The 12,375-nt window shown below is 56.7% G+C and overlaps 5 protein-coding genes across 5 annotated transcripts; 2 read left to right on the forward strand and 3 right to left on the reverse strand.

Annotated features, from left to right (window-relative positions):
- Nucleotides 1-7: 7 nt before the first annotated feature.
- Nucleotides 8-3,232, reverse strand: DL89DRAFT_263691 (Suf-domain-containing protein). Its single transcript, XM_040885941.1, is given in 8 exon segments — nucleotides 8-311; nucleotides 331-558; nucleotides 601-884; nucleotides 913-1,008; nucleotides 1,028-1,351; nucleotides 1,380-2,338; nucleotides 2,456-2,500; nucleotides 2,523-3,232. 8 exon segments carry the CDS (start codon nucleotides 2,961-2,963, stop codon nucleotides 88-90), a joined length of 2,601 nt encoding a protein of 866 aa, XP_040746873.1. The 5' UTR covers nucleotides 2,964-3,232; the 3' UTR covers nucleotides 8-87.
- Nucleotides 3,233-3,660: 428 nt separating this feature from the next.
- Nucleotides 3,661-5,992, forward strand: DL89DRAFT_263692 (alpha/beta-hydrolase). Its single transcript, XM_040885942.1, has 3 exons — nucleotides 3,661-4,261; nucleotides 4,296-4,438; nucleotides 4,513-5,992. Exons 1-3 carry the CDS (start codon nucleotides 3,805-3,807, stop codon nucleotides 5,920-5,922), a joined length of 2,010 nt encoding a protein of 669 aa, XP_040746874.1. The 5' UTR covers nucleotides 3,661-3,804; the 3' UTR covers nucleotides 5,923-5,992.
- On the reverse strand, nucleotides 5,953-9,293 carry DL89DRAFT_263693 (beta-sandwich domain of Sec23/24). Its single transcript, XM_040885943.1, has 10 exons — nucleotides 8,892-9,293; nucleotides 8,744-8,857; nucleotides 8,583-8,713; nucleotides 8,395-8,561; nucleotides 8,066-8,373; nucleotides 7,858-8,044; nucleotides 7,744-7,836; nucleotides 7,573-7,716; nucleotides 7,205-7,531; nucleotides 5,953-7,158 (listed from the first exon to the last, which is right to left on the reverse strand). The coding sequence occupies exons 1-10, from the start codon at nucleotides 9,113-9,115 to the stop codon at nucleotides 6,043-6,045; spliced, it is 2,811 nt and encodes a 936-aa protein (XP_040746875.1). The 5' UTR covers nucleotides 9,116-9,293; the 3' UTR covers nucleotides 5,953-6,042.
- A 325-nt stretch (nucleotides 9,294-9,618) lies between these two features.
- Nucleotides 9,619-10,976, forward strand: DL89DRAFT_263694 (uncharacterized protein). The gene is made up of 7 exons (XM_040885944.1): nucleotides 9,619-9,740; nucleotides 9,770-9,792; nucleotides 9,826-10,071; nucleotides 10,093-10,141; nucleotides 10,163-10,439; nucleotides 10,513-10,627; nucleotides 10,653-10,976. Exons 1-7 carry the CDS (start codon nucleotides 9,698-9,700, stop codon nucleotides 10,890-10,892), a joined length of 993 nt encoding a protein of 330 aa, XP_040746876.1. The 5' UTR covers nucleotides 9,619-9,697; the 3' UTR covers nucleotides 10,893-10,976.
- DL89DRAFT_263695 (uncharacterized protein) lies at nucleotides 10,967-11,797 on the reverse strand. Its single transcript, XM_040885945.1, has 2 exons — nucleotides 11,662-11,797; nucleotides 10,967-11,600 (listed from the first exon to the last, which is right to left on the reverse strand). Exons 1-2 carry the CDS (start codon nucleotides 11,732-11,734, stop codon nucleotides 10,981-10,983), a joined length of 693 nt encoding a protein of 230 aa, XP_040746877.1. The 5' UTR covers nucleotides 11,735-11,797; the 3' UTR covers nucleotides 10,967-10,980.
- Nucleotides 11,798-12,375: the final 578 nt, after the last annotated feature.

The following is a 12,375-nucleotide window of genomic DNA, read 5'->3' on the forward strand; positions in this document are numbered from 1 at the left end:
CTGTCAAGCTGGAAAGGCTCAGAGGGCATTTATTCAGGAATAATCACGGAAATTGAATCAAGCCCTTGTTTACGTTAACTTTTACGCTCAGTCTCTACTGTAGCTTCTGTTCGAATCGTAGCGCTGCCCGTACGGTCTTTCATTCGGCGGACCCCGGAATCCAGACCGGCCGCGATCGTCGCCACCATACCGTGTGTTGCGGTCGTAAGGAGTCGAGCGATAGCTGCTGCCGGTTGACCGGCCCCCGTACCCGCCACGCGACCCTCTGCTCTGCCCCGCACTGTACCCACGGTACGCTGGCTCCGGGATGCCTCCTCGACCGGCTCTTACTGCGGCTCCTGCTGTCCCTATGCCCGCTGTTGTCACGGCGCCCATACGGCTGCTGCTGCTGGTGCTGGACGCACAGCCGCCGGCATATACTCCAACGGCCGGTAATCTGACGGCACCAGCGGACCCGACACCTTCGCGTCCATAACCATGTCGAGCACGCGCGCCACATCCAGCGGCTGCTGCTCGAACGGCGACGTGTCGGGTGCCGACAGCATTGAGGCCACGTAGCTCAGCACATCGCCGTTGTCAAGAAGACGCTGTTGCCGCGACACATATCCGCGCCCATGCCGCCTGTGGGAGTCCCACTGGCAGTGCCTGCCATTGCGTCAGTGCCAAACTCGGGCAGCGGCTCGATCGTCGGATTGTACGGCTGCAGTCCGCCCACCGATGGCTTGACAAACCTGCTCGACTGCACTGGCGCCAGGAGCTGCTTCTTGTTCATCTGCTTGCCGTACACTGTGCCGACGGCTAGCCCAGGCATCGCTGCAGAGTATCCCATGCCGCCAGCAAAGTCGTCGTCGTCGTCATCGTTGTTGCGGCTGATTGAGTCGGTCCTCGTCGTCGCGCTGCCGCCGCCCATACCGCTGGGCAAAGCCAAAGTCGCGCTCAGCCACGCAGTCAATGTCCAGGCATCCAAACTTGGCCGCTGCACGCGAAATCACCGATTCGTCCGGAGAACTTTGCAATGTACCGAGACTCGAGCTTCTCAATAGACGAGATGTCTCCGTAGTTGTACTCATAGTCGGCGAACATGTCCCAGAGCTGCTTGGACTCGCCGGCTGCTTGCGCGTGGAAGCGTTCAAACACGGCGCGCGCATTCTTGTCGTCATTGGAGTTGATCAAGTGGGTAATGTATTGCAAGATGTACTCGGTGTCGTCAGAGTAGTTCTTGGAGTAGTACTCAAACAGCCGCCCGGCCACATCAGGCCGCTTCCCCACATGGTACTCGATCAGCGCCGCCGACACAAACAAGTGGTACGTGATGTAGCCGGCAGGGGTCGTTGCGCGGCCGCCGCAACAGCTGCCGCGCTGCGTCCAGGCTGTCTGACCGCCGCACATACCGCATGTACATGGTCCATATCAGCGTGTACGTCGTGCGCTTCTCGGACATCTTTTCCTCCATGCGCACACGCGTACGGCTGATCCGCTTCTCCAGCAAGCGCTTTGCCTTACCTTCACTGTCACCCATGAAATCATCGCCCTCAGATGCAGACTGCTCACACTCAGATTCCGACGACACTGCACTGTCCTCGCCGTCATTCGCTGGGGCAGCAGACGGCGAGTCCATCGCATGGTCACCGGCATTCGCTGCCTCCTTCATCTTATTCAGTTTCTGCGATAGCTTGTCGAGCCGACGCGTGTACTTGGCTGACACGTTCTCCAGCGCACTGCGCGCAGACGTGACCAGGCCCTCGTATATATCCTTGCACAATGAGAACTGCTTCATCTTCTCAGCCATCTCAGCGTACGAGAACTGCACCGCCAGGCTTTCCGGCATGACCTCGCTAGCATCGCGGATCTTGGCCAGAGCTGCGTCGCGCTGGCCCAACGCCCAAAGGTAGCTGGCAAATTCAATCCACACCTCTGGGAAGAACCTCAGAGCCATGCATGCCTGGTTGTACGCATAGATCACACGCTTCTGCACCCCTGCGCTCTCTGTCAGGCGCAGCGGGTTGCTGATCTCCCATTTCAGGTAGCGCTTCCATGCCTCCAGATACGTGATCTCGGGCTGCGTCCACTCGGGCTGCTTGGGTAGACTGTGCACTGGTGCAGTGTGCTGCATTTCGTCAAAGAATTTGCTCATTTCACGCATCGCGGTGCGCGCTGTCATGTATGTGGGCGACAGCTCGCTCAGGTACCGCTTGGCTGCTGCCCGGTTCTGCCCATTCTCAAACGCGTCGTAGCGCTTCCAGATCTCCTCGACCTTGAGCAGCGGAATCGCCACTGCCTGCTGGAATGCCTCACGCATTTGCGTGGCCTTCAGCTGCTCCTCGTACTGCCCATACCCCTAAACAAACACATGCATGCACAGGCATCGCACACCATTGTCAGTCCTGAGCTGTATATCATGATTCGAGAAAAGTACAATTACGCTACCTGCACCCCCAATCCGCAGGCACCTTACCTCACCAGTGCTCAGGAATTCGATATAGCTGAAGCCATATTTGCCCTGCCTCCCGATCCCCACCGACGTTTTCCAGTACCAGCTTGTAGCAGTTCAGCACTGTGGTGCGGTTCTCGGGCAGCGCTACCATCCCACTCGCATCCGTGTTCGATCTTAGCACGTAGTTCAGGTAGCACTTCCAAAGCTCCAGCGAAGGTGCTGTGAACAGCTTCTCGTTAAACACAGACTCAGCACGCTCTTTCTCGCCCAGGCTGAGCTCCAGCTCGACGTACTCAGATAGCAGGCGCCCGCTGTGCGGATACCGCTGAAGAATATCCGCATATACTTCACGAGTCAGTTCGCCGTCGCTCTGGGCCTTAGCTGCATGAAGAAATTCCATCCACAGCTCCGCGTTGTATGGAGCACGCGCTAGCTGCTGTCGGTAGCTCTCGACCCACGATTCGCTCGGGTTGGATCCCGGATTTTCCAACGAAAGGCTGGCCATGGCATCAGATTCTGCAGCAGACATTTATGCTTCCGTATTCAATAATGTATTGATGTTTTTCTGCACCTGTTTGCGTGAAAAAGAGTCTGGAATGTGAAGAAAGAAGAGGCGAAATACGAGTTGGCCAGCGAGAGCAAGCAAATAAAACAAAAAAGGTCAGCATCATTAGCTGGCAGGCAGCTCGGTTCGATCCCAATGGCTCGCGGCTCGCTCATGTCCAAATGTCGGCTGTGCTGCTTGCTGGATGAAGCTGTGGTGGTGTTGGTGGTGGGATGATGCTGGTGATAGCTGAAATGGCGCCACTTGGTGATAGTTGAAATGGTTCCCACTTGGCGATAGTTGATTACGCGTGTGCATAGACATCCGAATGCAACATCATCTGAATGTCCTGTCTGGGCACCTGGCCTGCAAGATATATTGCCGAAATATTCCCAATGCATATTCCAATTAGTATGTTCGCTCAACCGTGAGAGCTAACGACTAGACGATAGGTGCGAATAATGCTAGACATTGGCTGTATGAGCGTGTGAAGCATAGAATACTCCCTGCCTGCAGTAGTAGTCAGATCATTTCGCAATGCATGAGCAAGGGAAAAAAATCCCTGCCATTAATGCTGCGAACTGACAACAAAGCAGAGTGCACGCAGGTCCGCACGATGTAGTGCCAAACTACTATCTACTTGACCACGACCTCTTTTTCTCTTCTACGTTATTGCGCCCCTGCCGGATTTCCACTTCTATTATTCATATTTTGTCTCCTTTTCTGTTTATCCTGTAGCTTTGTACTATTTCAGCCCACCTATAGAACACATTCTGTTGATTGTTGACTGTTTCCTGTATCTTACCGGTGCCAAACGTTATCTACAATGCTGCTAAGACGCCTGTCGCTAATTGCACTATGCGTGGCCAGCCAATACGCAGGCATTTGCCTTGCTGCCGATGAAACGTCAGGCAGGCCCCTCGACATTCGCCTGTTCCATTCGCTGAACCGCATCGGTGGGCCGGTGGTATCCCCCAACAACGGCCACGCGATATTCGTCACCACAACCTACAACCCAGACTCCAACAAGTCTTCCTCATACGTCAGCCTTCTCGACATTGCCACGGGCAATATCACGCAGCTGACCGATAGCCAGCCTGGTCAAGCTGCCTCCAACCTCCTGTGGTTCGACGACGAGACAATCGGATTCATGCGGCACGGTACGCTCTACTGCCAGCAGATTTCTGCCAACGCAGCGCCTCTACTTGTATACAACCCGCCCACACCCATCAGCAGCGTGTCGTACCGGGCCAACACCGGGCTACTGGCGTTCACAGGCAAGCGTGTTCCCCAATGCAACGCTCGAGCAGAGCGCAGTAATTAGACGTGCCGAGGCTAACAAGACGGACTCCGGCATGGTATTCGACAACCTGTGGGTCAGGCACTGGAACGAGTGGATGTCAAAGGAGAAGCCCCGTGTGTTTGTTGCCTCGCTCTCCAAGGGCCCGCTGGGATGGTCTGTCAGCAACGAAACGAACCTAATGGCGTTCTTGCCCTCGTTCTCAGGACCCGCTCGATTGACTGGTCTGTCGAGGAATTTGCGATCTCGCCGCATGGTGATAATGTTGCATTCGTGACCCGACCGCCTTCCGAAGATATGGCATGGAAAACGGACGTCGACATTTACCTCGTATCCACTACTGGCAGCACTCACCCGCGTCTATTGACCGGCCATGTCCATGGGATGGCCAGTTCCCCAGCATTCTCATCCGATGGCAGGAAATTAGCATGGCTGCAGATGGAGACGCCAGGATACGAGGCTGATATCAACCGCATATATGTGCACGACATTGCGACCCGTGAGACCATATCGATCGCACGAAACTGGGAGCTGACGCCGCACTCTCTTCTGTGGTCGGCTGATGACACAGAGCTGATCACAATGACCGGGAAAGAGGGAACCAACCGGCTCATCGCTGTCAATGTTGCTACCGGTGCACGCAGAGAACTGACCAAAGAGGGCTCATCCAGCTCTGTGCGCCTCGCTGGCCCCAATAAGATCCTGTATGTCCATAGCGACAACGACAAGTGCTCCGACATCCATATCCTCGACACATCATCATTCGAGACAAAGCAGCTGACCGATATCAACGAGGAAAAACTCCGCAACGTCTACTTGAGCAAGGCCGAGGATTTCTGGTTCCCTGGTGCTCGCGGCGACCTCGTCCACGGGTGGCTTCTGCGGCCGTACAATTTCGACAAGCGCAAAAAGTACCCGCTCGCCTATCTTGTGCATGGCGGCCCGCAGCAAGCAAACACGCATTCGTTCAGCCATGCCCAGTGGAATCCGAACATGTACGCCAGCGCCGGATTCGTCACCGTCCAGATCAACTTCCACGGGTCGCCAACATACGGCCAGAACTTCACCGACTCCATCCGCCACAACTGGGGCAACTACCCCTATGTCGACTTGATGCGTGGAATTGACTACATCGCTGACAAGCACAGGTTTATTGACACGACCCGCATGTGCGCGCTGGGCGGCTCGTTTGGCGCATATATGATGAACTGGTTCAACGGACACACAGACCGGTTCAAATGCCTGGTCGCCCACGACGGAAAGCTCAGCACGGTATCAGGGTACTACGGTACTGACGAGCTGTGGTTCCCTGAGTGGGATCTGGGCAAGCCCTGGGAGCCCGCCGGCAGGGAGATCTTGGAGGAGAATAACCCGGAGCGGTTTGCATCGAGCTTCCGCACACCCACCCTGTTCATCCAGGGAGAGAAGGATTTCAGGATCCCTGTATCGGAGTCCCTGGGCGGCTTTACCCTGTTGAGGCGCAGAGGAATCCCGGCGCGCCTGCTGTACTTCCCCGATGAGGACCACTGGATCAACCGCAACATAAACTCGATAAAGTGGTATACTGAGGTGCTTAGTTGGATTACTCAGTGGACAAACACCACAGCACCGTACCCAATCCGTCCCAACCCGTCACCAAAATGATGTCGTTTTCACGTTTCTAATCCATGTTTTCGTCTGCCTAGTAACCATATATGCCATGTAGCTGCAATGGGGTTCATGAGTGAAGAGATTGAGAAACAGTAAACTAAGAAGGGATTTTGTTTAAAAGTTGCCGCGGTTGACCTTGTCGCGCAGCTGGTTCAGGAACTGCTGGTAGCTGGGAGCGCTGGTGTCCATGTCCTCTGACAGCCGCTGCATCATCCACATACGCAGAACCGGCTCGCCGTCCTCCTTGCACACATACGTGACGGGGCTCCACAGGTTGTGGCATAGGGCATTGAGGCGCTTGATGATGGCGTTGACTTGGAAGTTGAGCTCAAAGCCGGCAGCAGGCGTGTCGGCGCCGTTGCTCAGATCAGGGAACGAGATCACGCCGCTGGGCACAGTACGCACATCAGTGACGTTGAGAAGAGCAGAGCACACCGCAGGGCTGACCTCGCGACCGAACCACAGGAACGAATCATTGCCGTCGTGCAGCAGGAATACGCCGTACGGGGACAGCGACTCGGCCGACAGATTCAGCTTGGGCGGAAGGACCGTCAAACCAGTCTCGGGATCGGGGTAGCCCGCGTTCTCCGGCAGGTTGTGTAGGGCGTACATGCGCGCCATCGAGAAAGGCTGCACGCCCTGCTCGGCTGGCAGCGTCAGCACAAAGTTCATGGCAGCCAGACGCAGTGCAGGAGGCACGTTGTTGCCGCCACGCAGCGAAGTATGCTTGAGAGACGCCAGAGTCAGCAGGGGAAGGAGCTGCAGCGAGCGCGGGATCTGCAGCTGCGTGGTCGCGCCCGACGACGACTGTGTGCACTCGGTCTTGAATGCGCCGATGATCTCGAGGGCCTTGTGCTGCAGAGCCTCACGAGCATCTTCCAGCTTGGCAACCAGAGCACGGTCTACGGCCTTCTTGGCCAACAGCGACGCGATTGCAACCTGGTCAGCGTGGTGGAACAAAGTGTGGATGTTGTCGGTAGTTGGCAGCGCCAGCGTCGAGACGCGAATCCGCCGCTCACCGTACGATGTGGTGTGCAGTAACGCCGTCTGGAAGTAGACCACAGGTGCGGTTAGTGTCTCGTCGATCTCGACATCCACGGCATAGGCGTGGTTGGGTGTGACATTGGGCAGCGCCAGCAGGTCCATCGACCGCAGGAAGAAGTTTCCATAGTACGATGCCATGCGCAGACCCTTGGATGCACGAATGCGCAGCACTGCCTCCAGGCCAACCTTGGCCGCCAGATGGCTGCCGAAACTCCTTGCTGAACCGATCAACCTCAGGCTTGCGCGTAGCCATGAACGACGGGTAGTAGAACACCGATCCGCCGGTGTATCTCGCCAGGCACGACACAGTGGCAATGTCCATCGGCTGCTGGCCAAAGAAGATCGTGTCGAATGCGACCTGCGTGCGCGAGCTGTCGGCAGCCAGCGTCTTGTACCAGTTGTTCTGCGGGCGCAGCAGCTCCGACTCGCGTGGGGTGCCCAGATCCTTGCCCTCAGCGCGCGGCTCGACCTTGCCCTCGCCAATGGTCGGTGCAGATGCCTGCATGACAATGATCTTGCCACCCAGCGTGCCCAGCAGCTTCTGTGCAGCCTTGATCGGCTGGGCTCAGCGCGTTGCCCACAGTGTGGTTATCCTTGAACATGCTGCCCAGACGCGACAGGAGACCCTCGATGCCCTGGCGGCACTCGTCCAGGATTCAGCAGTAGATCCGTCGGCGATGGCAGGAACACGTCGTCGAGATCGCTAACAACGAGCTGCTGCGGCTCAGTGCTTCCAGGACGGACCTGGAAGTAGTGCAGCGACGTGTCGACTGCCAGGAAAGCGACCTTTGTGCGCTTGTCCACATTCGGGATTTTGTCCAAGACATCAAGGATGGTTTGGCCAATGACGCCAGGCGCACCGATCTGCACCGACGCATATGACACATCGATGATGAAGACATAGACCGGTGGCATCGGTGGGCGCACCATGTACTCGACAGGCGCGACAAACTCGACCACGGCGTGGTTGAGGTCATGCCGCTGCCAGCGGTCCTTCTGGGTCTGCGTGGCTGAGTCGTAGTCGAAGAACAGAGGGACATCGTTGTTGAGTCCGCACATGTTACACTTCCATCTGCGCCCGCCCTCCACGAACTGAACGAACGGGTTGATGTACGTGCGGCACCGTCTGCACCGCACAATCTCGTTGACCACTGGGATCGGCTCCTCGCCTTCCTCCTGCGACTTGAACGGCGTGATCACAAGGCCAAACGGTAGCTTCGACTTCTTTAGCAGCTTTTCGGTCTTGGGGATGGCGTTAAGTGTGCTCCGCTTGTGCTTGGCCGGGCAGATAATGTGCGACGATGGCACGCATGCGGCGTTAGGCGGTAGCTTGATGATCGGTGCCAGGCTCGTCGAGAGCCGAGAGCTGAGGCTGCCCGCCAAGCATTGCAACCTGGTACTCTTGCGGCGTCGGCCCAAGACCCATCTGCGAAAACTGCTGTGTGACGCCAGCCATCGGCTGCTGCATCTGCTGGGGCTGGGGCTGGAACTGCTGCTGCTGTGCTGCTGAGGCGGCATGGGATAGCCAGGACCAGGCGCGCTCACATGCGGCATACCTGCCGGACTAGGCACAGCCGGCGCCTGTGCGGCTCCCGGGACAAAGAATCCACCGGGTCCAGCTGCCGGATCAGCCTGCTGCGGAACCTGCTGCTGGGCAGATCCGGGCAGTGGGGGCAGGTTGCCACCACCGTAAGGAGCCTGGAATCCCTGTGGCTGCTGTGCCTGCGGCTGCTGCTGCGCGCTGTACGCCGTGGCCATCTGCTCTGGGTACATACGGCGACGCGACGAGGGAGCAGCAGCAGCAGATACTGTCGGGGAGAGTGGAGGCACAGGCGGCGTCTGCTGCTGCTGCTGCTGCTGGTACTGCTGCTGCTGATACTGCTGACTGCTGCTGGGGCTGAGGCGGCTGCGGTGGGTACTGCTGGTTTTGGTACTGCGAGGGCGGGGCAGGAGGCCTCGGCGATCCACCATAGCTGCTAGGTGGGCCCTGCACCGGTGGCGTCGGGACACCGCCTGGAGACAAGGCACGAGCAGCCTGCGGCTGAGGCGGCATGTTGGGCGGTGGCGGCGGCCGGAATGCAGCAGGCTGGCCGACAAATGGCGACCGGCTCCCTGACTGCGGCTCAGCAGGACCCGGAGACATGGCTGCTGAAGGACCCTGCGGCGTAGCTGTGCGCGAAATTGGCTGCGGCCTCACTTGCGTCAGCGGAGATGACCCTGGCCCAAATCCAACTGGCGGAGTTCCTGTACGCGCTGGTCCTCCCTGCGACCCTGCAGGCGGCGGCGGAGGCGGGCGTGGCGGCAGATTAGACATTTAGAGAATATAGACTAGCTGGATGAGCGAAATAAATGCTGGGATGCCCACGTCGGCAATGTCTATCGAGCACTAATAAAGATGAGACGGTGAGAAGCTGGAGGGGAAAGCTGAACCAGGGCAGCAGTGTGAAGTTTCGCCGAGGGGCTGAGAAGCGAATTTTGCTGTGCTTGAAAAAAGTGTGGTTGCCATGTAAGCACGTGTGATTGGCTCCCCTCCAGCAATCTCGTGGGATCATTTCTCGTCTCGCGGCTTTGCTGAACCCGCTCCGCTGGCCAGCAAGCAGATTGTCCGACTGGTCGGCGCTGTTGCTGGCTTTTCTGTTTACTAGCTCGCAATGACATCCCGGTTTTTGCCCCAGCGTTGACATTTTCCTTACTCTTCCAGCACATTTCAACGCAGAACAAGACAATGGAGCTGGCACTACCTGGCGAACTGCTGACATATGATTACCGTGACAAGAGAGGCCCTCGGATGAAGCAGTAGTGATCCCCGCACCGCTGCGGGTCATCCAATGGAACATTGAACGCGGCTACCAGCTTGACAAGGTCGTGAATATACTTGAGCACCTGGATGCCGACATCGTCTGCCTGCAGGAGATCGACATCGGCAATAAGCGCAGTGGCGGCGGCAACCATGCACAGATAATCGCTGAGCGCCTCAAGCTCAACGGCACCATGGTTGTCGAGTTCCAAGAGCTCGAAAGCCCGGCTAGGGACGAGGGCCAGCAGGGCGGCGGAATCCACGGCAACGCCATCTACTCCAAGTACGATATGAAGCTGCGTGTTATCGACCACGAGCATCAGCCGTATAACTGGGATCGCGATGGTGCTGTCCTTGGGGAACCCCGCCGTGGTCGACGCTTTACACTTGCAGCGGAAGTGCTTGTTCCCAGACGACCGAGCATTCTGGCGTACAGCGCGCACTTTGAGTGCTTCTCTGGTATCATCGGGCGTGTCGGTCAGCTCAGCGACCTGATGCATGACAGCCAGCAACATGCTGGCCCACTGCCACACCAGCTGGTGTTTGGCGACTTCAACACATTTGCGCATTCGCTGGCGCGCCTATCACCAAAGTACGCGTGCGACTGGTACCGCTGGCGTACGATCGGCATGACCGAGCCCGAATGGTGGCTCAAGAACATTCTTTCGTGGTATCACAGCGACGGCCCCATCAACCGCTGCCTAGAAGAGCAGAGCCTGCCTGAGAATCCTGCAGTTCTCGAGCCAGATACTACGCACCGCGATCAACCCTGGCTGGTTTGATCCCTTCGACATCTGCAAGGACATCACCATATCGAACCACGCCGGCTTCATGACTGCCAAAGCCGACTGGGCATTTGTGCGCCAGCTCAGGAATCACCAAGCACTGGATGGAGAATAGGGACTTTGAAGCGTCAGATCACCGCTGCCTGGTGCTCGAGATCGAGTATGCGCAAAAGGACGAGATGGCAGATCATGAAAGGTTCACGCGTAGGATTGCTAGCGAGCTCGAGCGCGGCAGACACAGCCGGCTTTGGACCTATTGCTCTCTGGCTGGGGCGTCAGTGCTGAGCATCATCGCTCTCAAGCTGGTGCGCGTCAGCATCATGTCTGGCACTATGTGAGATCCCAAACCTATCTCTGTACTTTTAACACTTTTCTCGGGAGCTATTTAGAGCAACGAAAATTTTTAATAGAACGCTTGTTTACACTCTAGCAACACGCATAGCGCTTGGTCCACTCCTTGGCTGTCGCATCGTGCTCCTTGCGGTTTGTCAGCAGCTGCTGCGCGATGCTGTGCACCAGCGGATCGTGCGGGTTAGGATCCGTCAGTAGCGAGCAAATCGATAACAGCACCTTGGAGATCGTCAGCGCTGGTGACCAATTGTCCTTCAGGATGTCCAGGCAGATCTGTCCCTGGCTGTTGATATTGCAGTGGTAGATGCGCGTCCGGAAAATAATCTTGGGCGGCTTGAACGGGTAGTCTGTCGGGAAGTGGATGTCCAGGAAGAACACGCCGCCGGCATACGGTGACTCTCCCGGTCCAACAATCGTCGAAACCCATTCGTACAGGTTGTCGCCCTTTGGTCCCGCGCTGCAGTTGCTGGGCGGGTCCAGGCTGATCTCGGCCAGCTCCTTCTGAATGCGCTTTGCGCTGCTGCTTAGCGTGCTGCCAGCCGACTTTTTCTTGGGCTTTGGCACGGGGGTCGCTGGCTTGGGCGTCGATCCTGGCACATCTGCTGCTGCTGCTGCGCTGCTGGGTGTCGAGACTGCGGCGTTGCTGTTCTCTGCTGCTGGTGCTGTTGATGCCTCCGTTGCGCCCGTGTTGCTTGCTGATGTGCCGGATGGTCTGCTGGCTTGTCGAGTCTGCAGGGGCTGCGGCAGCAGCGCTACTGCTTTGGGGTGCATTCTCTCCTAGGGAGGCCGCATTTGACACAGAGGTCTGTTCGTTGTCTGAGGCTGACATGTGCTAAGTGCAAATGAAGCTGCTTAATGTGTGTAGTTCGAAAAAAGAAAGAAGCATTAAGCTGCAAAGAAGAAAGGCGAGGAGAAGAATACAGCTGTTGTTTGCAGCAGTTGACCACAAAAACCACTGATCTGGTTGTGCTAATCCCATGATCAGATCTGCGAGCTGAGTTGGGCTCATTTGTGGCCGCGGCTCGCTGCTGGCTAGACAAGCCTATCAATATCCCTATGGTGGCATAGGCATGCCAGCAATATTTAGTGGATGTGAGTCGGTGTTATCCTGTGGCTGTAGGCAGTCATATAGGGGAGTGGATGAAACAGACATATCAACATCACTTGCAGCTCTATAAGCATTAATGCATCATATATTTCCATTATGCATGCTGCCACTTTGCATAAGCACTACCATTTGCATTTGCATTAATTGCATTATAGGAACAGAATGGATACCTGCTACAGAATACGCACTGCAAGGAGATTTTTAGTGCGTTGATACTCGGTGGACCCTCGGTCTGATTTTGACTCGGCTTTTTAATAGGAATCCAGCACAGTCAAAAGACGCTTCCTATAATCCTTAATAGAAGGCAGAAAGTCCCTATCCAAGCACTAAAAATGTATATACTACTAATGCTCTCATCGATT

The sequence above is a fragment of the Linderina pennispora genome, assembly GCF_002104995.1.
Source record: "Linderina pennispora strain ATCC 12442 chromosome Unknown DL89scaffold_1, whole genome shotgun sequence".
NCBI classification, from domain to species: Eukaryota; Fungi; Kickxellomycota; class Kickxellomycetes; order Kickxellales; family Kickxellaceae; genus Linderina; species Linderina pennispora.

Excerpts from the sequence above, each read along its gene's own strand:
- DL89DRAFT_263691 (XM_040885941.1), bottom strand. The coding sequence starts at position 2,963 with ATGTCTGCTGCAGAATCTGATGCCATGGCCAGCCTTTCGTTGGAAAAT. Across the intron at positions 2,339-2,455 it reads AATTCCTGAGCACTGGTGAG|GGGTATGGGCAGTACGAGGA; the intron begins GTAAGGTGCCTG and ends GTGTTTGTTTAG. Across the intron at positions 885-912 it reads GACTTTGGCTTTGCCCAGCG|GACCGACTCAATCAGCCGCA; the intron begins GTATGGGCGGCG and ends CGCGACGACGAG.
- DL89DRAFT_263692 (XM_040885942.1), top strand. The coding sequence starts at position 3,805 with ATGCTGCTAAGACGCCTGTCGCTAATTGCACTATGCGTGGCCAGCCAA. Across the intron at positions 4,262-4,295 it reads ACTGGCGTTCACAGGCAAGC|TAATTAGACGTGCCGAGGCT; the intron begins GTGTTCCCCAAT and ends AGCAGAGCGCAG. Across the intron at positions 4,439-4,512 it reads AGGGCCCGCTGGGATGGTCT|GAATTTGCGATCTCGCCGCA; the intron begins GTCAGCAACGAA and ends TGGTCTGTCGAG.
- DL89DRAFT_263694 (XM_040885944.1), top strand. The coding sequence starts at position 9,698 with ATGGAGCTGGCACTACCTGGCGAACTGCTGACATATGATTACC. Across the intron at positions 9,741-9,769 it reads ACTGCTGACATATGATTACC|TAGTGATCCCCGCACCGCTG; the intron begins GTGACAAGAGAG and ends CGGATGAAGCAG. Across the intron at positions 10,440-10,512 it reads CTCAAGAACATTCTTTCGTG|CCAGATACTACGCACCGCGA; the intron begins GTATCACAGCGA and ends GCAGTTCTCGAG.
- DL89DRAFT_263693 (XM_040885943.1), bottom strand. The coding sequence starts at position 9,115 with ATGTCTCCGGGTCCTGCTGAGCCGCAGTCAGGGAGCCGGTCGCCATTT. Across the intron at positions 8,714-8,743 it reads CCCTCGTCGCGTCGCCGTAT|CGCGCAGCAGCAGCCGCAGG; the intron begins GTACCCAGAGCA and ends CACGGCGTACAG. Across the intron at positions 7,532-7,572 it reads CTGTCGCGTCTGGGCAGCAT|CCGATCAAGGCTGCACAGAA; the intron begins GTTCAAGGATAA and ends CGCTGAGCCCAG.
- DL89DRAFT_263695 (XM_040885945.1), bottom strand. The coding sequence starts at position 11,734 with ATGTCAGCCTCAGACAACGAACAGACCTCTGTGTCAAATGCGGCCTCC. Across the intron at positions 11,601-11,661 it reads AGAGAATGCACCCCAAAGCA|CAAGCAACACGGGCGCAACG; the intron begins GTAGCGCTGCTG and ends CCGGCACATCAG.